We start from the raw sequence: 22,993 nt of genomic DNA, 5'->3' as shown, positions 1-22,993 counted from the left end.
ATCTGCTTTGAGTATCACAAAAGAGGGAGATGGCTGTTTCCTCTAGTTTGGCTGTGAGGAGACTAGGTTCTGGGTAGTGTTGAGGCCTTTCAGCAAACTGTAGCTTTTCCCTGAGGGGCTAGCTTGTGAGACACTCACAGAGTCCAGCCTGGAGCCATTCTCAGGGTTTATGTTTACTGAATTTCAATTGATTGTCAAGGCTGCTGAAGGGAGGGGCAGCCTCTGGCTCCTCTGTTTACCCAGTAAAGAAAACCACTCCTGGGGCTGGCAGAGCTTGCTAGGCCAGGACTGGGTGACTTTTCCCTAAGTGGAGCTGAGCCTGGCAAGTCTGGTTAGGTTCCTGTGACCTGCTAAATGACTCTTTTGTTTTCTTCCAAGGCCTGAGTTGGAGCTAGCTGCTCAGCCAGGCCTTTGTCAGTATCAAAGATGGAGTCTACTCACACCAGAGTCTTGGTTCCTAGGTTGTCTCTGGTCTGAGATCTGCAGGATGAAGATGTCTGCTCCTTGTCAGTTCTTGCTGGTGTTGCATAGAATCCACTCACCCACTGCGTCTGGCGCCTTTGTCCTGGACTCTCTGTGTTGCAGGTGGCGGCCGCCGCTGCCGCTGCTGTGGCTGCTGGCTAGTGCTCAGACCTGTCTCCTTGCCTGGATTTTCCCTCTTTGGACTAACTCTCTGTACTGCGATGGCACACTTGGTGTGATTCTCTGGCTTAGGCCTGTTCACTGGAACACTAAAACTGCTTTCCATGCGAGAGCTTGTTTAGTCTCCAGCTGCTCCTCCACCATCTTCCCAGAACTCTTCTTCAGAGCGTTTATCATAAAGGTCTGTTGGATCTTGTCAAAAGTTATTTTCTGCATCTATTGTACTGTTCATGTGGTTCTTGTCCTGGCTTCTGTTGATGTGTTATATTTTGTTTATTGATTTACATATATTGAACCAGCTTTACATCTTTATGATTTTTTTGGTTAGTTGTTAAATTCGATTAGCCAGAATTTTTTTTGAGAAGTTTTGCATCCATATTTATCAAAGAGGTGGATCTGTGGTTCTCTTACTATGATGGGTCTCTATCTGGCTTTGAGATGAGTATAATACTGGCTTCATAGTATAAATTTGCTAGTGATCTTTCCCTTTCTATTTTAGGAGTATGGGGTCAGTTCTCCTTTGAAGATCTTACAGAATTTGTCTGTAAATCTGTAAATCTATTTGGTCCTGAGCTTTTCTTGGAGGAGAGGTCTTTTTATTGCCATTTCAATTTCAGTACTTGTTATGGGTTTATTAAATTGACTTAAATCTTCTTGACTCTCTTTGGGGGTAAGAGGGAGCACAGAAAAGGTGGAACAAAGTGTGAACAAATACAGACTGATATTCACTGGACACTATGTTGAAAGTAAAATACAACTTGTGGGAGAGGAGGATCAGGAGGGAAAAACTGGGAGAAAAGAAGGGAAGAGGTGACACTGTTAAAAAAGTAGTGTACTCACTACCTGACTTATGTAACTGTAACCCCTCTGTACAGCACCTTGACAATAACAATAAAAAATAAAATTTAAAATTAAAAAAATGAACTTATACTAATGGTGTATTGTATTTAGCCATCAAATAAACAACAAGAGAACACATTGGATTAAAAATCAATTAGACTACTACTTTAGAGCAAAAGACAAACTTAATGAAGATGATAGAGTTAAGCACTTGTCATGTATATCTCAAAGATTACATTTAATGTTTAGTATTAATACCCACTGGACCCCCATGCCTTTTCTATGTTTAAATAAAATATACTATATGCTTGGGTATGCTATCTTCTTGAACCTTCTGTACTCACTAATTATCACAATAAGGAAAATTAAAATGATTTCAGCAAGATAAAGATCAATGCTATGTTTCCTATATCTGTTATTCAGTGCTAATCTTAACACTTAGTATTGAAAAATTAAAAATTAGAGTTACATTTTACAATTGCTAACTGTTGATTTTGCTTTTGTAAACTTGCTCACCCTAGACTAACCCCCCTCCCTTCTGGAAATAAGTAATGGAGTAAAAAGTCTCTTGGAGCCCAGATGCCGGCCCCTGGGCCAAGGTTTGTGGTCATAGATAAAAAACAAACAGGTATATGTGTTTTTCTGGTTCCTGTTTGAAAATTCCCTAAGTGGCTAAATGGGACCCAAAATAAGGACCCAAGATAGGGACCCAAGATAAGGACCACCTGGCAAGTCCAGCAAACTAGGCCAAATGTTAATCAATCACAAGCCTGTAATTATGTAAACTCCCTGACCCTTATCTCCCAGAGTGACTACCTGGTTTGATCATCCCCACCTACTGTTTTACAAAGAGTGTTATAAACTTCCCCACATAGTAAAAATGATTGCTAGAGTGTATGGTGACCTCTAATTACCAGACCCTGGTGTTACATGCTAATCTTGTGGTTTTTGCCTTTAAAAATGCCTGTAACCGCTGCTTGGGGCTTCCTGTCTGCCTAGGACAGAGAGCCCGTTTGCGCAAATACCAAATAAACTCCTCTTGCTTATTGCATCTCCCGGCCTGAAGTCTGAGTTTTCTGGGGCGCCCTCCCGGTGACGAAAGTATCCCAGAAGTCTGGGGTCTTTCAGTATAAAGCCAAATATTAAAGCACTGACCAAACAATAATTAACTTTGCTGTTGCCTAACTTTTTTCACATCTTGCCTTTTACTGACCCACTAGTACAAGGACAAAGATATTGATCTCTTCTTGAGTTAAAAAACAAATTTGTCAATATACTGTCATGTGGGTGTCCTTGTTACAATGGTTCATCCTGTGTCCTTATTATTGCCCTTCCCTTCCCCAGTTTAGACAAATGTAAATGCCAGAAGCAGAGTACCAAAATCAAGTACAGTGACAACAGGGGATATGCCATAGGGGACAGAACATACAAAGGAAACAATAAATACAACCAAAAAATAAAATCACAATGTACATTTAAAACAATAACAATAAAGGCAGACCTCTTGTGTCTTGTGGGGTTCATTTCACTTAGCACCATCTTATATAGACATATGTACATGGCTTTTGAGCTTTTCAGCTCATCTGATAAGATTATCCTGTATGTATACTAATGATTCCAAATATGGGAATTCATGGGACCTAAATTTCTTTGGGACCTGGTTATTTCACTTAATATGATTTTTTAACTTTACAACTTCGGGTTGGGGGGGAAGAGGTAGGGTGAAGAGGAGTGTGGGAGGTGGGGGAGGGAAGGGATAGTGGGACAACAACAAGGGAAAGGGCAATAATGATCGCCAAGTAATGTAATCACTGTCTTACTCATGTAACTGTAACCCCTCTGTACAGCATCTTTACAATAAAATAAATAAAATAAAATAATAAAAAAGGAAAACAAACTTTCCAATCATAAAGTTAAGTGAAATTTTTGAAGTAGGCTTGTTATGAACCATATGATCCACCTAAACAGAAAATAAAGTTTATGAAGATTAAATGTTTTTAACCCTTGGTAGTTGTAACCAGCGACTGTCTTCATCAATGTAGCCACAATTAAGTGAAGAAAATAAATCTTTAATCTACAGTTTAATATGCCAACAAAGAAAAAATATTCTCTAAGTGTAACATATTTATACTAAAGAGAATACACTTTTTGGAAGTGGTGCTATGGCTCAAGGGGTAGAGTGCTCTCCTTGAGCTGAAGAGTGCAGGGACAGCGCCTAAGCCCATGACTAGTCAAAAAAAAAGAGAGAGAGAATACAGTCATTATGTCAAAAATGAACTTTACAACTTCGGTGGGGAGGGAGGATGGGAAGGGATGGGAAGGAGAAACAAAGGAGGAGGCTACAATGCTTGATAAGAAATGTACTCATTATCTTGCCCATGTAATTGTAACCCCTCTGTACAGTATTTTCACAATAAAAAATAAATTAAAAAAGGAAAAAAATATGTCTCAAACTAAGGATTAAAAAAAGTTTTTCTTTAACAATAGTTCTATGAAATATGTTTCTGTTTGGAATTCAGTATTATGGACCAAATTATATTTCCTCCAAATTCACATGTTGAATCCTGACTGTATTTGTAGACAACTCTATTAAAGTTGAAGAAAGTTAAATTAATTCAAGAATAGGAACACAATCCAACACATCTGAAGGTCCTCTAAATGGAGATAGAGCACCCAGGATACACCTGGACAGACAAATGGCCTTGAAAAGTTTAAGAGAGCTATCTGCAAGACCAGGAGGGAAACATCAAAAGAAAACAACTTAGACATTTGCTCAAAATGCAATATTTAATTGACTAAATGAATTTCACCAATGTGAAATTTAAGTGCAGTAGCTGTTGCAATCAACAAGTCAAATTAATTAAATATTTTCTATCCAATATTATCTTTTGTTTGATAGCTCTGGTCTCAAAAATACTTGTCTCAGAAGCTTGCTTAAGTTGATGAATCCAGATGAAAGCTATGCTCATTAAAAGCCCTAAAGCAAAATCAATCATGCCTTTAAAATAAGATAAAATAATATCTCAACAATGTTATCACTGTAGTAAGAAAAGTGCTTTCAAGATCTAAATAAATATATGGCTTTATAGTTTTATAGCCCACATTTCAACGTAGTATTGTCATTAACAAAGTAGGTTTTCTTTTTCTAACAATAAACATTGCATTCCTTATCAATATAGATCAAATGTTCTAGGACAAAATATATAATGTAGTGGAATTATTTGATATCTTAGATCTGACTAAAAATTCTCCCAGATCAACACTTATGTATATTTTGGATGTTTTGATAACAATGTATTAAATCTCAAAATATCATATGAATAACACCCATTCTAATCTGCACTCTTCAACCTGTTACAAATAAATACTCTGTTGCTATCAATGATCAAGTTTTGTATAGAAAAAAATTTTGAATATTTTTTTTAGTTTTTGAATATCTTTTGCTTTTTTGTTGTTGGTCGTGGTAGTGGTGGCGGTCATAGGGCCTGAACTCGGGGCCTGGGTGCTGTCCCTGAGCTCTTCAGCTCAAGGCCAGCCCTCTACCACTTGAGCCACGGTGCCATTTCTGGCTTTTTCCCCCCTGGTTATATGGCACTGAGGTATCAAACCTAGTACCCAAAGCATGCAAGGCAAGCACTCTCCAACTGAGCCTCCTTACCAGCCTTTGAATATTTTTGACTATTTCTTTTAGTTTTTGAGCTTCTTAACCATTTTGATATAAGAAAAATAGATTCCCTTACTTAATACTTCACTGTAAAATTGATCCCCCAAATGGACATCATATTGTGGAAGCCAAAAATCAAAGAAAAATGTAAGCATCATATTTTTCATTCTGTCTGTTCCAAGGCCATAGGTACATAGGAAGGTGGAGCTAGGAGTTGCCCACAGTATCTCACTATGGTGATGCCCATGAAGAACCTCAGTGTATGCACGAAAGGGATCTCCTGCAACTCAGCCACCAGCTGTCCACAGGGAATGACAGGACTTATCATCACTACGTCATACTTGCTTTCCTGGAGCTTCATCATGAGTGACTGATTGTAGACTGTATGCCTACAAAGCATTTCAAAATTTTCAATGGTTCTAAGAAAGAATTCTTGTTATTTTCTTCTGCTTGCCAGAGTGGCAATGTTGGTATGACATTCACAATTGTGTCTACAAAGTATTCTAGTTACTTCATAGCAATATCTCTGTCATAAGGCATTTGGATCACCTCGAAATTCAGTGCAGAAGGCTTTCTGTAGTCCACTAAGACATTATGAGTCGATGTCAAAACTGTCACATCGTGTCCTTTTGCAGTGATTTCATCAAAAATCGTCTTTAAGTTGAGCCAATGGCTCATTTCACAGGGCCACACCAAGGTCTTCCCACAGCATCCGCGGCCCACACAGCACAGCTGAAGCAGCAGAATTGTCAAAGCCCACTTTGGAGACATGCTGCTTTCAGACTGATCTACAGAAACTACTTGTGTACTAAATTGAAGGATATGTAACAGGTCAATGATTAACTTCTAGAGTTAACAAAGAACACAGGATTAGAGAACTTTGTCCATTTGTTTGATGAGGTGAAACACCAAAATTACAGCAAATAAAATGCATTTAAATATTGACTAGGAATTGATTCTAGTAATCTAATCATTCTACATAAGGTGTGTTAAAACTATATTTCAAATTTAATTTCTAAATATAATAAGAGAACTAATATGTGCCTAATATATACTATGGAATAAGGTGTTTGACATTAGGTAAATCTAGGTGGAGATTTTTCTTTGTTTTTTTTTTTTAAATTTCAGAAATACCCTACAGAAGGGTTACAATTTCATGGGCAAGATAATGAGTATATTTCTTATCAAGCATTGTTGCCTCCTCCTTTGTTTCCCCTTCCCATCCCTTCCCATCTCCCTCCCCCCCACAAGTTGTAAATTTTGTTTTTTGACATAATGTCTTGTACATTTCATTGTTGCAATGGGTCCACCTGTATCCCTATTTAAACAATTTGCTTTTTCTCTTCCCCTCCACAAAGTATACCAACATCAAATACAATGAAAACATGGGTTATACCGTGGGGAAGGGACATACAAAGCAACAAGGAAACCAACTTATAAATATGCTAGAAACAATAGCAAGAAAGAAAAAAACATTTGAATCCTTATCTTGGGGTTCATTTTGCCTAACATCAACTTATATGACCATCTCTGCTTTTCTCAGACATACACTAGTTATTGCAAATAAAGGAAACCATGGGACCTATGTTTCTTTGGGCCTGGCTTACTTCACTTAATATAATTTTCCCAAGTCTTTCCATTTCCTAATAAATGGGGCAATGTCATTCTTCCTGATTGAGGCATAGAATTCCATTGTGTATATATAGCACATTTTCTTGATCCATTCATCTACTGAGGGGCATCTGGGTTGGTTCCATATCTTAGCTATAGCAAATAATGCTGCAATAAACATAGTTGTGCTAGTAGCTTTGGTATGACCTTGTTTGTGATCATTCAGGTAAATGCCCAAAAGTGGGATTGCTGGGTCATAGGGAAACTCTACTACAAAGTCGTAGTAAGCAAAACAGCTTGGTACTGGCACAAGAACAGACCTCAAGAACAATGGAATAGAATTGAAAGACCAGAAATGAACCCACAGACCTATAGCCATGTAATCTTTGATAAGGGAGCTAAAAAAAAATAGAATGGAAGAAAGACTGCCTCTTCAGTAAATGGTGTTGGCAAAATTGCTTAACTATTTGTAGAAGACTAAAGCTAGATCCTTATATATCACCCTGCACCAGAATCAACTCCAAATGGATCAAAGACCTCTGAGTCAAAACAGATATTTTGAAAACATTACAGGATGGAATAGGAGAAACCTTAGGTCTCCTTGGCACAGGCCAAAATTTTCTTAAAAGAGACCCAGAAACACAACAAATCAAAGAAAGGTTGGACAAATGGGATTGCATGAAATTCAAGAGCTTCTGCATGGCAAAGGACATAGCTAGCAAGATCAATAGAAAGCCCACGGATTGGGAGAAGATCACTAGCCATACAACGGACGAGGGTCTCATATCTAAAATATACCTGGAACTCAAAAAATTAACTCCCCCAACAACAAACTCTCAAAGAAACAACTGCCCGATAAATAAGTGGGCTAAAAACTTAAAGAGAAACTTCTCTGAAGAAGAAAAAAGGATGATCAATAGACACATGAAGAAATGTTCAACCTCTCTAGCCATAAAAGAAATGCAAATTAAAACAACTTTGAGATACCACCTCACCCCAGTTAGAATGGCTATAATCAAGAACTCTAATAACAACAGATGCTGGAGGGGATGTGGACAGAGGGAACCTTACTGCATTGTTGGTGGGAGTGTAAACTTGTTCAACCACTTTGGAAAGCAGTATGGAGATTTCTCAATAGGTGAAGTTTTTTTTTTAACTTGGTTACATACTTGTATGCAGTTGTCCCTTCCATTATGTGAAGAAAAGAAGAAAAGGTAATTTTTAAATAGTTACACTGCTTCAGAATCTCAGAGCAAGATCTCTAACTTGTATGTAATGGAATTTTTTTGAAGAGTCTTTTGGAATGGAAGCAGGCTTATAAACTGATCTTAGTCAATTTGACTAACAATAGGTACTCAGATGAATGAATAAGAAGGAGGTGAAGAATACCTTTCAGGAAATGTGGCTTTTTTTTTCAATCACTGGAACAGACAGTTATTAGATCAATATGTAAGGAGGAAGGGTTATATTCAACTTGTCAAAAAGGAAAATGTCAGTTATAGAAGGCTTTCAAGTGCCTTGACTATAGTACAAGTTCAATCTCTGTGAAAACATGTCATAGACAGTAGAGTCTTGGATTGTGTACAGAAAGGAGGGGACTGGATGATGGATTAGAGTGAGGTTTTTAGCATTTAAACAACAAAGCTGAAAACTCATTTTAAAGTTTAAAGAACTACTGACTGGATGATACTGGTGCTATTAAAGACAGAAAAGACCAAGTTATGAACACATTTTCCACCAAACTCATGAATTAATTGTTAGACATGTCCGTGAATATATGCATTGTGTCTGTGAAAGTTTGAATATTAGAGAAATGTAAAATAGAGAAAGATAAATGATTGTATGCAGTCACAAATCTAAACTTCACTTTCTCTCTAAATTCCTTTTAATTCCACACTTTTACAAGCACAATATGGCCCTCTGTAAATTGTTTACAATACACAGGGAGTAGGAAGGCAATCACAATATTGTTCCAATTCAAGGTGAGTTTACATATTTCAGGAAATAAGTAGCCAACCCTTGCTCTAAAATATAAGAAATATATGAGATGTGTCTTATAGGATAGAAGAACATAGCCCATGGAGAGAATAGCTTGGTTGAAGGAAAGGAATGATGAAATACTGACTTTGCTGTCTATAAGACTGCATACTAAAATCTAAAATGTACTATGTAATTTTTTGTTTCTCTTGTGTGTTCTTCCACCACCATGTTTGTTTTCACTATATTTGGCATTGGTGCCCTGCATCTTGTATATACATTTTTCTAATTTGGGGAGGGCAAGGAAATAGCAAAATGCTGAAACAAGGATACAGGTTGACCCACTGTAACAATGAGATGTACAAACAGTATTTTGAAAATGAACTTTACTACTTGGTGGGGGGAGGGAGTTGGGGAGGTGGGGAGGGAAAGAAGGGATAGTAGGGTAAAAACAAAGGATGAGGTAACAATACTCAATAGGAAATGTACTCATTACCTTATTCATGTAACTGTAACCCCTCTGTACAGTATTTTTACAAGAAAAAACATAAAAAGACTGCATACTTTTGCTAAATAGAAAAATTCATTGTAATCAGAGAATAATAATGTATATCCATTCTATGTAAGCTAATGTGTTTTTTAAATTGTTATTTCAAATAGTTATGACAAAGGTATAAATTATTGAAATTTCAAATTTCTAGTTAGCATCTTTTATTTCTAGGAGAACCCAAAATAGCCTTACTTAGAAGGAAAGCTATAGTTAGCATCAAAGATTAGAGAGGCATGTATTATTGTATCACTAGGATTTGAATAATTCTGAGTAAAAGTTGATAGGCTAAAGAAAAATCCCCAAGGAAACAACAATGAAGTACAAACATCAATCAAGCATATGACACTGTATAAATGAACTAAGAACATATTAACAATTTATTAGAGGATAAAAGTCCTTATACAAATAGATAACCTAGAAGTAATGATAGTGCCAAAAAGTACACTAAGAAAATGTTAACACTGCAATCTTAGAAAATTAAAATCTTTTTAAAACAGTAAATATGCCTGAGCAATAAAATAAAATACAGAATAAAATACAGAAATGAAGCCAGGTTCCAGGGGATATACCCTTGTAATCCTATATATTCAAGGGGCTGAGATATGAATATGGTGCTCCTTTTTTTCCTTTTTCAAAGATTTCTTCATTGGGATTAAGCAAGTACATATATTTTGAATCCAAGCAGCACAGAGTCTGGAGACTTAAAAAAAATAGGTTACTGTAAAGCTGATGAAAGTTATATAAGTCAGGTACTCAGTACATTTCCTTTGAACAATGTCATCCCATCCCACATTTTCCCTGTTTTCCCCTTCCTGACCCCCTTTTCCAGAAAGTTGTAGAGTTCATTTCCATGATAGTGTCTAGTGAGGATCATTGCTAAATTGGCTCACCTTTTGTCCAACCATGTCTGTGCTTCCCCTTCCACTCCCCCAAACAGATAAACTTATATACGAGACAAACAAATCAAAAACAGTGATAAAAGCTAATAAATGAAAGGGGAAAAACATAGTTGCAAACTACAATAAAAACCCTCTGGTTTCCATTTCATGGAGTTTATTTACATATGCAACATTTTACATGATCATATGCAAATAGCTATTTTGCCCTTGTGATCTTCTCCTAAGAATATCCTCCTTTGTTCTCATGGTGTGAATGTTTAGAGTCCTATTTATTTTGTGTCCAAGTGTAATTTTTTTTTGTTTTTTACTATCCATTGGATTTACTTGTAGGTTTATAAGCACATTCTAATTATTAAAATGACGGAAAACATGTACTTTATGTTTCTTTGGGTCTGCCTTCCTTTGCTTAATATATATTTTTCCAAGTCTTTACATTTCCTTAAGAATGCAGCAATGGCATTCTTTCTGATGGAAGCATAGAGCTTCAGTGTACATATGCCACATTTGCTTGATACATTTGCCTACTGAGGGGTGTCTGGGTAGATGCTACAATGAACTTGGTTGTGCTGGTAGCTTTAGTGTGGACTGGTTTGTGGTCATTTGAAAAATGCCCAGGAGTAGGATTTCTGGGTCATAGGGAAGCTCTATGTTTAGTCTTATGAAGAACTTCCACACTGCTTTCCAAAGTGGTTGAACAAGTTTACATTCCCACCAAAAGTATAGTGTAGTTTCCTTTTGGCCACATCCCTGCCAGCATCTGTTATTATTAATTTTCTTGAGAATGGCCATTCTAACTAGGGTAAGGTAGAATATTAATTTCATCTTGATTTGCATTTCTTTTCTGACTAGAGTTGTTGAAAATTACTTCCTTTTTTTCTATTGACCATTCTTATTTTTTCTCCATATCAATCTCTCTTTAAAATATTCAGTGCACTTATTAATGTGGTTGTTGTTACTCTGCAGATTTGTTTTGGGGGATTTTATTTTTTTTGAGATCTAAGTCTATTTTGCATATGAAGTCTTTGTCTAATGAATAGCTAGTAAAGATCTTCCATTCTGTAGGATTTCTATTTATTTTGGTAGCTATGTCCTTTGCCATGTAGAAACTCTTCAGTTTGATGGAATCTCATTTATCCAGTTTTACTTTGATTTGCTGTGATTTGGGATGTTCACTTAGGAAGTTTTAAACCTTTGCAAGATGACCTAATGTGTCCCCTCTGCCTTTCTGTAGTATTTTCAGCATATCTAGTCTTACTTTGAAGTCTTTGATCCATTTGGAATTGATTCTGGTGCAGGATGATATATAAGGATCTAATTTCATCTGTCTGCATTGTATAGCTAATTTTTCCAGCATCATTTGTTGAAGAGGCTGTATTTCTTCTACTCTGTGTTTTTCGCCCCCTTATCAAATATTAGTTGGCTATAGATCTGTGGGTTCATTTTTGGGTCTTCTATTCAATTAATCCTCAGTCCTATTCATGTGCCAACACCACAATTTTATCGATAAATTTTGCATCAATGTTCATCAAAGGGATAGGACTATAATTCTTTTTCTTTGATGAGTTTGGACTATTGTATTTTAAGCAATACTTTTTGGAAAACCTTTTACTCTGTCTTCAAATATTTTACACAGAAAAAACAGACAATAATTGACCAATTCCCATTCACCATGTAATATTGTTTTCTATCAGATTTGGTAAAAGTGATTAAAAGTATTTACTATTAGTGGTTGTATATATTGGTACTATTTGTAATAAAAATAAAATCATTTTACGTATATTTAAAGATATGAAAGCAAAACCTGAAAATATGAACATAGGCTATCTTTTAAGCATAAAATACAGTTATATGAATAAAAATTCCCATTAATGAAATTTGGAAAACAGTGGATAAAGATTGTAATGAAAAAGAGTTAACCAATGAGACTCCAAATAAATAAGCAAAGAACCATATTCAAACACATCTGAATCAATTCATGTTACTCAAACATTCTATTATATTTTTATTGAGTTCTAAACTTAATTGTAAATTATTTCAGACTTTTGTTCTAGTTCAGTGTTTGTTTAGCAGTGTTTAGCCAACTGTTTATATCTTTTCATGCAACCAGATTTTACAATTAAGCTCTACATTTATATTATTTTGGCCCAGGTACCAATTATTCTTAGTTTTCAATAAATAATTCGAGATGCTTTAAATGTAGTTGAAAATGAAGATTTGCCATCTCTCACTTTTATTCATTTGTTTATTTCCATACTGTTTGCTTAATACAATGTCTCTTCTATTATTTCTTTTGCATTTACTAAACAGATTATTATTGTAAGGATTGTAAAATATGGAGAAATATATATGTTTAGTGGAATTTTTGTAATCCCCTCTTTTCTCCCAATGAGAGACTTAGCAATAATAGAGGTAAAAAGTTAGAAAACTTCATACTTTAATTAATTGATCAATTGTAAAATCATAAGCAATAACTCATCTAAATGTGCCTTTGGAAATACTAATAAAAGTTGGACAACTATTACCTCTATAGCATTTTTAATAAAAAAGAATCATGGAAATATTTCAGAATAAAACAAATTTATGTTTTAAAATGTACCTGGCTTTCATTTTGACAGAAATGTCAAAAAAATTAAGGACTGGACAATAAATGCATGTGGAGAAAAGGGTGCTGTATAATGAACTAAAGAAGGAAGCATATTTGAAAAATACATGATTTTCTACTTAACTTTATGAAAGCTGGAGAAATAAAGGGAATTAATTTCCAAATTTTACTGTTCCTTATATATTATTACCTGGAATTTAAGGGATTGCTGTTTATTTAATGCATTACTTATTTTATAACATATGGGCTTATAAATTGATATTGTTTTGTATTATCTATACAATTATTATCATTATATTTGCTTCCTGAAAATTTCCCAGATTCTCTCCTTTTTCATTCTGCCCAAACTCTGACATTTAAAAACAAATTTTAGCACCTTGTACTAATTGAAATGACACGATGTTTCAGACTCAAGTTCTGTTTCCACAATGAGGCAGCAGGAGATGGGCCACATGCACCTGTGTCCTTAAGCATGTTCTTATCCTTATCTCTGACACAGGTTATCCTCTCTTCCAGTAAGTCTGCCTAGCCCTCCCTGTTACAACTTTATCCTGATTGTGCTATATATGCTTCTACAGCATTTATGTTTTCTTTAGGGCATGACATACATCATTCCAGGCTCTTCTTGCTTTAATTGTCTCTGCTGAGAAATCTGAGGTGATTCTAATTCGTTTCTCTTTATAGGTGATTGATATTTTCTCCTTGACAGCTTTAAGGATCTTTTCTTTGGTTTGAATTGATCCTATGCAGATTATAATGTGACGGTGGGATGTCCTGTTCTGGTCTGGTCTATTTGGGGTTCTAAAAGCTTCTGGTATCTGAATAGGCCTATCTTTTTGCATGTTTGGAAAGTTCTCTGCTAGGCTCCTGTTAAATAAATTTCCCAGCCCATTAACTTCTGTCTCTAGGTGCTCCTCTCACCCATTATCCTCAGATTAGGCCTTCTGATGATGTCTTCCAAATGTTGAATAGATCTATCATATTTCTTGGATTTGTCTTGGATGGTTGTATGTTCTTTCTCTATAATATCTAGGCTGTCTTCAATCCCCAAGATTTGATCTTCTGCATGGTCTGACCTACTGTCAAGACTTTCTACTTTGTTTTTTATTTCGTTTCATTCTAATTTGATGGCTTCTGATTCTTTGTTGGAGCTTTGTTTTAGATCTTGTATGAACTTCTTTACTCCCTTAAATTGGTGTTCAGTGTTTATTCTCAGATCACTTAGTCGATTGGTTATGGTTTCCTTGGACTCCCATTCCTTCTGTCACGCTCCGTTCACTATTCCCTTTGTGGTCTCCCTGAATTCTTTCAGCTGTCTGTTTATGGATTCCATGAATGCCTCTATTGATTTTTGTCTATTCTCATCTCGCTCTCACAATTCCTGTATTACTCTTTGATTAGCTTCCTCATGTTCACGCAATTACTGTAGTTCTCTTAAGATGATTTCTTTGTTGTTTTGTATGTCCCTCCCACAGGGTATAACCCATGTTTTCATTGTATTTGATGTTGGTATAATTTGTGGAGGGGAAGGGAAAAAACAAATTGTTTAAATAGGGATACAGGTGGACCCATTGCAACAATGAGATGTACAAGAAGTTATGTCGAAAAACAAACTTTACAACTTTGGCTGGAGGATGAGGAGAGTGGGAAGGAGGGAGTAGCGGGGGGCGGGGATGGGAAGGGAAGGGAAGGAGAAACAAAGGAGGAGGCAACAATGCTTGCATAAGAAATGTATTCATTACCTTGCCCATGTAATTGTAACCCCTCTGTATGGTGTTTTCACACAGACACAAAAAAAAGTTAAGGGAAGAAATCATCACTCTTCTCAGAAGACCTTCCTCTCCTATAGTATTTCGTGATTTGTATGATCTATTCAAGATTGAACCAACCCAGATACCCCTCAGTAGATGAATGGATCAAGAAAATGTGGTATATATACACAATGGAATTCTATGCCCCCATCAGAAAGAATGACATTGCCCCATTTGTTAGGAAATGGAAAGACTTGGAAAAAATTATATTAAGTGAAGTAAGCCAGGCCCAAAGAATCATAGGTCCCATGGTTTCCCTTATTTGCAATAACTAGTATATGTCTGAGTCAAGCAGAAAAGGTCAGATAAGTTAATGTTAGGGGAATGAACACCAAGATAAGTATTCAAATGTATTTTTGTTTTTTTCTCCTTTCCTGCAATTGTTTCTATCATATTTATAAGATGATTTCTATGTTGCTTTTTATGTCCCTTCCCCAAAATATAGTCCATACTTCACTGTATTTGATGTTGGTATAATTTGTGGGGGGGGAAGGGAAAAAACAAATCATTTAACTAGGGATATAGGAGGACCCATTGCAACAATGAGATGTACAAGTTGTTATGTCGAAAAAGGAACTTAACAACTTTGGTGTGGGAAGGGGGGAGGTCTGGGTAGGGGGAGGGGAGGAGTATGGGAAGGGATGTGAAGAGGAAACAACGAGGAGGCAACAATGCTTGATAAGAAATGTACTCCTTATCTTGCCCATGTAATTGTAACTCCTCTGTACGGTATTCTCACAATTTAAAAAAAAAGTAAAAAAAAAAAAGATTTTGTCTTCCCTCCATCCATCAAATGCATTATGCTTTGGATACTCTTGATTTGCCTTTCCTCAATAGCTAGGACAATGAGCATTTCCTCAGGTATCTCTTTGTTTTTCTTAACTCTTCTGAGAAGTCTCTTTTTACATCCTTTATCCATTTAATGATTTAATGATTAGTTTATTTCCTTTGGGAAGGGTTAGTTTCTTTTTTTTTTTTTTTGTGAAGATACTGTACAGAGGGGTTACAATTACATGGGCAGGATAATGCGTACATTTCTTACCAAGCATTGCAGCCTCCTCCTTTTGTTTACCCTTCACATCCCTTCCCAGCCTCCCCCTCCCCCCCAATCCCAATCTTTCTCCTTCCCCCCCTTCTCCCCCCCCCACCAACGTTGTAAAGCTCGTTTTGGACATGACAACTTGTACTTCTCATTGTTGCAACAGGTCCACCTGTTTTTCCCCATCTCCTCCTCAAGTTATACTGACATCAAATATAGTGAAAGAAGGGGTTATACTGTGGGGGAGGGACATACAAAGCAACAAAGAGATAATCTTATAAGTGCATTAGAAACACATGCATGAAAGAAAAAAACATTAAGATAATATCTAAAGGTTCAATTTCCTGACATCACATTATCTGACCTTTTCCGCTTGACTCATAGATATACTAGATATTGCAAATAAGGGAAACCATGGGACCTATGTTTCTTTGGGCCTGGCTTACTTCACTTAATATAATTTTTTCCAAGTTTTTCCATTTCCTAACAAATGGGGCAATGTCATTCTTTCTGATGGAGGCATAGAATTCCCTACAGACCTATAGCCACCTAATCTTCGATAAGGGAGCTAAAACAATAGAATGGAAGAAAGACAGCCTCTTCAGTAAATGGTGCTGGAAAAATTGGTTAACTACATGTAGAAAACTAAAGCTAGATCCTTATATATCACCCTGCACCAGAATCAACTCCAAATGGATCAAAGACCTTGAAGTCAAAGCAGACACTCTGAAAACATTACAGCATGGAATAGGAGAAACCCTAGGTCTCCTTGGCTCAGGCCGAAATTTTTTGAATAGAGACCCGGAAACACAACAAATCAAAGAAAGGTTGGACAAATGGGACTGCATAAATTTGCAGAGCTTCTGCAGGGCAAATGACATAGCTAGCAAGATCAATAGAAAGCCCACAGATTGGGAGAAGATCTTTACTAGCCATACAATGGACAAGGGTCTCATATATAAAATATACTTGGAACTCAAAAAATTAAACCCCCCAACAACAAATCCTCAAAGAAACAACTGCCCAATAAATAAGTGGGCAAAAGACTTAAAGAGAAACTTCTCTGAAGAAGAAAGAAGGATGGCCAATAAACACATGAAATGTTCAACATCCTTAGCCATAAAAGAAATGCAAATCAAAGCAATATTGAGATATCACCTCACCCCAGTTAGAACGGCAAAAATCAAGAACTCTAACAACAACAGATGCTGGAGGGGATGTGGACAGAAAGGAACCTTACTTCATTGTTGGTGGGAATGTAAACTTGTTCAACCACTTTGGAAAGCAGTATGGAGGTTCCTCAAAAGACTTCACATAGAACTCCCCTATGACCCAGCAATCCCACTTTTGGGCATATACCCAAATGTTTACAAACAAGACCACACTAAAGCTACCAGCACAACTATGTTCATTGCTGCATTATTTACCATAGCTAAGATATGGAACCAACCCAGATGCCCCTCAGTAGATGAATGGATCAAGAAAATGTGGTACATATACACAAGGGAAGGGTTAATTTCTTGAGCTCTATTAGGCCTTTGTGTAATATGTTGTTGGTAAAGATTTTCTCCAGTCTGTTGTCCTGTCTTTCTAGTTTAGACAATGTCCTTAGCTGTACAGAAACATTGTATTTTGATGTAGTCTTACTTGTCAAGTCTCTCCTATCTGTTGTGCCCCTGGACCTCTTGTCATAAACTTGCTATTTATGCCTTAAGTTCTAATGTTTCACCTACTCTCTCTTGTATTAATGTCAGTATTTCAAGTCTGATGTTGATACTTTGATCCACTTTGAATGGATATTAGATCTATTCTTAATTTTCTGCATATGGATGTCCAATTTTCCCAACACCAATTATTAAAGAGACTATTTTTTTTCACTGTATTCCTTTAGGTCCCTTTTCACATACCAGACAATTGTAAGTACATGGTTTTATTTCTTGGGTTTGTAATCTGCTCAAATGATTTTCAGCTTTTTTATTTTTGCCAGTAAAAGGCTGCTTTTGTCAATATAGCTCTAAAATAGTAAATCTTGAGTTTTAGGTTTGCAATTCCACCAACATGGCAATTTTTGACTAGAATTGCTTTGGTGATTCAAGGTCTTCTGTTTATCTAAATGAACATTTGGATTCTTTTTTCTATCTCAGTACAGAACTTTATTGGGATTTTGATTAGGACTGTACTGAATTTGTGATCATTTTTGGCACAATTTTCAAAATTAAGGACCTTTTATGTCTTTAGATAGGCTTATTCCTATGGATTTCTTTTTTAGGCTTATCCAAATGTAGTTGTTTTCCTGATTTCTCTCTCTGCTTGTACATGTTGGCATGCAGAAGGGCTACTACTTTTTGTGGGTTTATTTTATATCATACTATTTTACCAAATGGGTTAATCAGTTCTAAGAGCTTGGGGTAGATTCTTTTGGATCCTTTAGTTATAAATTTTTTTCATCAGAAAATATGGATATTTTGAATTCTTCTTTCCCAATGTGCATCCCTTTTATGTCCTTTGCATGCTTTATTGCTTTGGATATGATTTCCAGAACCATATTAAAAATAAGTGGAGCAAGTGGACATCTTGGCTTTTTCCTGATTTTAGGTGACATAGTTTTAGTTTTTCACCATTCAGAATGATGTTGACTATTGATCTGTCATATAGAACCTTTATCATTTTACAGAATATTCCTTCTATTCCTAGCTTCTCTAGAGATTTTAACATGAATGAATGTTGGATTTTGTTCAGGACTTTTTCTGCATCTTTTGAGATAAGCATGTGGTTCTTGTCTTTGGCCCTGTTGCTGTGGTGTGTTACATTTATTGATTTATGTATGGTAAACCAACCTTACCATTTTAGGATGATGCATACTTGATCTTAATGTATGAATTTTTAATTAGTTACTGGAATCTGTTGGCTAGTATTGTATTAAAGAGCTTTGCATCTGGGTTCATCAGAGAAATTAGTCTATAGTTGTTTTTGACTGTGATATTGGCTTCATAGAATGCGTTTGAAGTTGATCCTTGTGTTTCTATGTCATGAGAAAGTTTGAGGAGTATTGATATTGGTTCAACCTTAAAAGTCTTATAGAATTCAGCTCTGAATCCATCGGGGACTTGGGCTTTTTCTTCTTGGCAGACTTCTGATTACTTCCTTAATCATGTTGCATGTTGTTTTTAAATTGTTTCATATTTTCTTGGTTCAGCTTAGGCAGTTTGTATGTATCTAGAAATTTGACAATTTTTACTACATTTTCATCTTATTTAATGGAAATCTTATTGTATTACTTTCAAACAAGAAAGTTTTTGAAAGTAATCTTTCATAATCTTTTGGATTTCTTGGATGTTTGTTGTAATGTTTCCTGTGGTATCTTGAAATTTGTTGATTTGAATCTAGTCTTTTGTCAGTGTAGCTAGAATCAGATTTTTGTTTCATCGATTTTATGTATAGTTTTTAGTCTCTATTTTTATTAATTTCTGTCCAAATCTTTGCAATCTTTCTCCATTTTATAGTTTGGGATTTGGTTTGTTCTTGTTATTCTTGAAGTATTAGTTGCATCATGAGATCATTGAGCTCTGTTTCTGTTTTCTTTTTTTGTTTGTTTTTTGTCGGTCGTGGGCCTTGAACTCTGGTCTGGGCCTGAGCACTGTCCCTCAGCTCTTCAGTTCAAGGTGAGCACTCTACTACTTGAGCTACACTGCCGCTTCCTGTTTCTGTTTTCTTTATGTGTGCACTTAGAGTTATGAACTTCCCTCTCAGCACAACTTTTGCTGTATCCCAGAGGTTCCAATGTGATATGTTTTCATCTTCATTGAATTGAAAGAACTTTCTAATTTCTGCCTTTACTTCTTCAGTGACCCTTTTGTTATTCAGTAGTCTTTTATTCAACTTCCAAGTGTTTGACTATTATCTGCAGTGTCAAATTAAAATTGGGTCCAGTGGATACTAGACCTTGAAGTTCTCTAAGTTGAGGGTGAGGCTGTATCCTGGTGATTTTACACAGGAAGTGGAAGGGGTGGAAGAAAGGGCTGTGACCTCTGTGTTCTCTACAAGTATGGCATCTTTCTCTAGTGAGAAGGAGGGGACTGAGCCAAACTCTATGGGTCACCACTAGTCTGGTCTCCCATGGGAGGCTTTTCTAGCAGGGTGCTCACTGTTCCTGGCATGGGTTGTGAGATGACCAACAGCACTGAGGTGAACATTTTCTGCATATGGTGTTCTTACATTTCTGTTCTGCAATTCTAGATCATCTGGTATGTCACTTTCTGACTTGGTTAAGGTCACAACATAGCCCTGTTGCCATCATCACATCATATCCCTCTGTGAGCACAGAATGTACTAAGTAGGGGGAATTCACATCTCAGTTTTCTGTGCATGTGTGTTAGGAATAACACACATAATTTTTATTGTTCTTGTAACTCTCTATCTGGTTATGTTTTCCTTATCATTTTCTTGAGTTAATTCTCTCTTGTTACACTGTCACCTTTCTCTAAACTCAAGAATGAGACAAAGATGTCCACTATCTCCACTTCTCTTCAATTTAGTAATAGAATGCCTAGCTACAGCAATAAGACAAGATGCAGACATAAAGGGGATCCAAATAGGGAAAGATAGAGTAAAAGTCTCCCTCTTTGCAGATGACATGATCTTGTAAAGACTCCCACAGACTCCACTCCCAAATTACTTGAGCTGATTCAAAACTTTGGCAAAGTAGCAGGGTATAAAATTAACCCTGTGAGATCTTATCTCAGTTAACTACCAGAAAACTGGAAGTGGATCTGTGGCTCAAAGTGGTAGTGTGCTAGCATTGAGCAAAAGAGCTCAGAGACAGCAACCAGGGACTTAGGTTAAGCTCTCCATGACCACTCACCCCTCCCCACTCCACCTAACAAAGGCTATCTATATATTTAAAATTAAATACAGTGAATAATTGCACAAAAGTTTTGTAGAAGTGCTGGGAAGGTAGCTCAGTGGTAGAGTGCTTGCCTTGCGTGCATGAGGCCCTGGGTTCGATTCCTCAGCACCACATTAGCAGAAAAAGCTGGAAATGGGGCTGATGCTCAAGTGGTAGAGCGCTAGCCTTCAGCTGAAGAGCTGAGGGACAGTGCCCACGCCCTGAGTTCAGGCCCCACAACCGACCAAAAAAAAAAAGTTCTGTAGACTATGCATAGTTACAAATCAAAATAAATCTTTAAAACCAATACTTGAAAAGTAAATGATGCTAACATGTTCATGGAGTAGAGAAACAAATTTCATAATGATGTCAACTTCCCAAATCAATCAACATGTTCACTGAAAATGATGCTAATATATCAGAGTATAAGTTTTGTGTAACTTCATAATAGATCTAGAAAATAATATGTGTTCCAAAATCTATGAGGAAAACAAGGAACCAAAAACAATCAGGATACTGCAGAAAGAAGTCAGGGAGGACATTATTCACAGAAGTATCATGAACTATTTTAAGGAAGTATAAGGCAAAGAATAGAAGTGAAAGTTGATTGAAAACAAAATTTAACAATGGCAAGGGATGGCAGACAACTAAGAGAAGAAGGATCCTTCAATACATAATGACTGAACAGCTCTTCATCTTGGTACAAAGGGAAAAATTGAGATGGAGGAATTGAAGGAAGAAGAAAGACAAGTAGAAAAGAAGTAAAAACAAAAAAAATTATACTATCTTTTAAAATAAAATTAAACTTGCAGTACACTTAATATTTCAAAGTAGAACCAAATTATAGTTACATTGTAAACAATCAGGAATGAAATCTTCAGAAAGAAAACTTTATGAAGAAAATGGTAAAGTTATATACTCTAGTTAAATTAAAAACACACAAGAATACATCTCATAAAACAAGAGAATAATAAATATTTCATAAACACTGATGCATAAATCTAAGTGACTGCTTTATTATAACCAAAGAATTTTGTTTCCTTAGTGTACAAAATGTCATTACAATACACAAACAAACCTAATAGGAGAAAATTGGGAAAAAGATATCTGAAATTAACATAAAATTTGCAATTGTTGACAACAAATTGATCATGTTCTTAACCTTAGCAATATTTAAAGACACATAAAAGAAGAAGAACATAAATTTCAGATCAATTAGCTGAAAATGAAAAAATGTACTTTTGAGGCATAGGTTATGGCTGAAATGATAGACAGCTTGCCTGTGGAGAACTCAGCCTTTTTAGGATCAAAACCCAGTACCACCAAACTAGCAAACAAATAAGAAACCATTTCTTTGAAGGTTTATGGAATTATATTGCGGTGGTAGATGCATAATTTTGTAAATGTGTGGACACTTTGAACTAAATGTTTAAAATGTACATATTGTATAGTAAATAAATTTGACCTAAATAACAACTGTTAGCATAAAAGACAGAAAATAATATTTAGCAGTTTCTTCAGTTATTAGAAAAAGATACATTTCCATTAAAATGTTTATTGGTGGTTAGTATCTTGACAGAATATTGACTAAAGTTAATAGTTTTAGGAGTAAATGAGAAGCCAACTGTTGTAACTTATACTTTTGCTTCACTTGAATTTTTAGCCATTTGTATTCATTATATTTTTTACATTAAAATGTAATTATACTAATGGTAAATGGCTTTTGTACATCAAATAAAAAACAAGAGAACACATAAGAATAAGAATCAAATAGACTACTATCTTATAACAAAAAGAAAACACTAAAAATGATAGAGAAAAGCAATTGTCATATAGATTATAATGATTAAATTTAGTTTTTAGTATTAATAACTACCAGACTCCCATACTTTTTCAATTGTTAAATGTCATTTACCATATGTCCTCCTTTTATGTTATCTTCTTGAACTATGCAAGCCCTTCTAGTCTCACTGATTGTCACAATAAAGAAATTTTAGTTTACTTATTTTAGCAAAGATAAAGAGGTAGAATACTTTTATTTCTTAAATCTGTTATTCTAGCTTAACTTTAGCTCTTAATAAAGCTGCACATTAAAAACACTGACAAAACAAATTTCTAACTTGGCTGTTGCTTAACTTTTTTCACATGTTGCCTTTTACTGGCCTGATACTACAACAACAAAGGTGTTGGTCTGTAGCCGAAGTAACACAGATATATACAAGACATTATACATTCAGAAAAACAAACTTGCCAATAATATTGCTAAGAACAGTTGTTGTTTTGCCAGTCCTGGGGCTTGAACTCAAGGCTGCGCTCTACCACTTGAGCCACATTGCCAATTCTGGCATTTTCTGAGTATTTTCTTGGAGATGAGAGTCTCACAGACTTTTCTGAATAAGCTGGCTTTGAACCAAGATCCTCAAACCTCAGACTCCTGAATAGATAAGATTACAAACATGAGCTGCAGGTGCCT

At 35.8% G+C, this 22,993-nt stretch overlaps 1 protein-coding gene across 1 annotated transcript in view; it reads right to left on the bottom strand.

Moving 5' to 3' along the window:
• LOC105988433 (UDP-glucuronosyltransferase 2A3-like) overlaps positions 1 to 22,993 on the bottom strand; it is a 52,613-nt gene that overhangs the window by 28,126 nt on the left and 1,494 nt on the right. The window contains 1 exon segment of the mRNA XM_013020070.1: positions 5,223 to 5,312. Coding sequence (XP_012875524.1) covers positions 5,223 to 5,312 — 90 coding nt within the window.

The sequence above is a fragment of the Dipodomys ordii genome, unplaced genomic scaffold (genome assembly GCF_000151885.1).
Source record: "Dipodomys ordii isolate 6190 unplaced genomic scaffold, Dord_2.0 Scaffold49, whole genome shotgun sequence".
NCBI classification, from domain to species: Eukaryota; Metazoa; Chordata; class Mammalia; order Rodentia; family Heteromyidae; genus Dipodomys; species Dipodomys ordii.
Note: the sequence above shows the minus strand (reverse complement) of the source record. Positions and strands in the feature narration are given on the sequence as shown.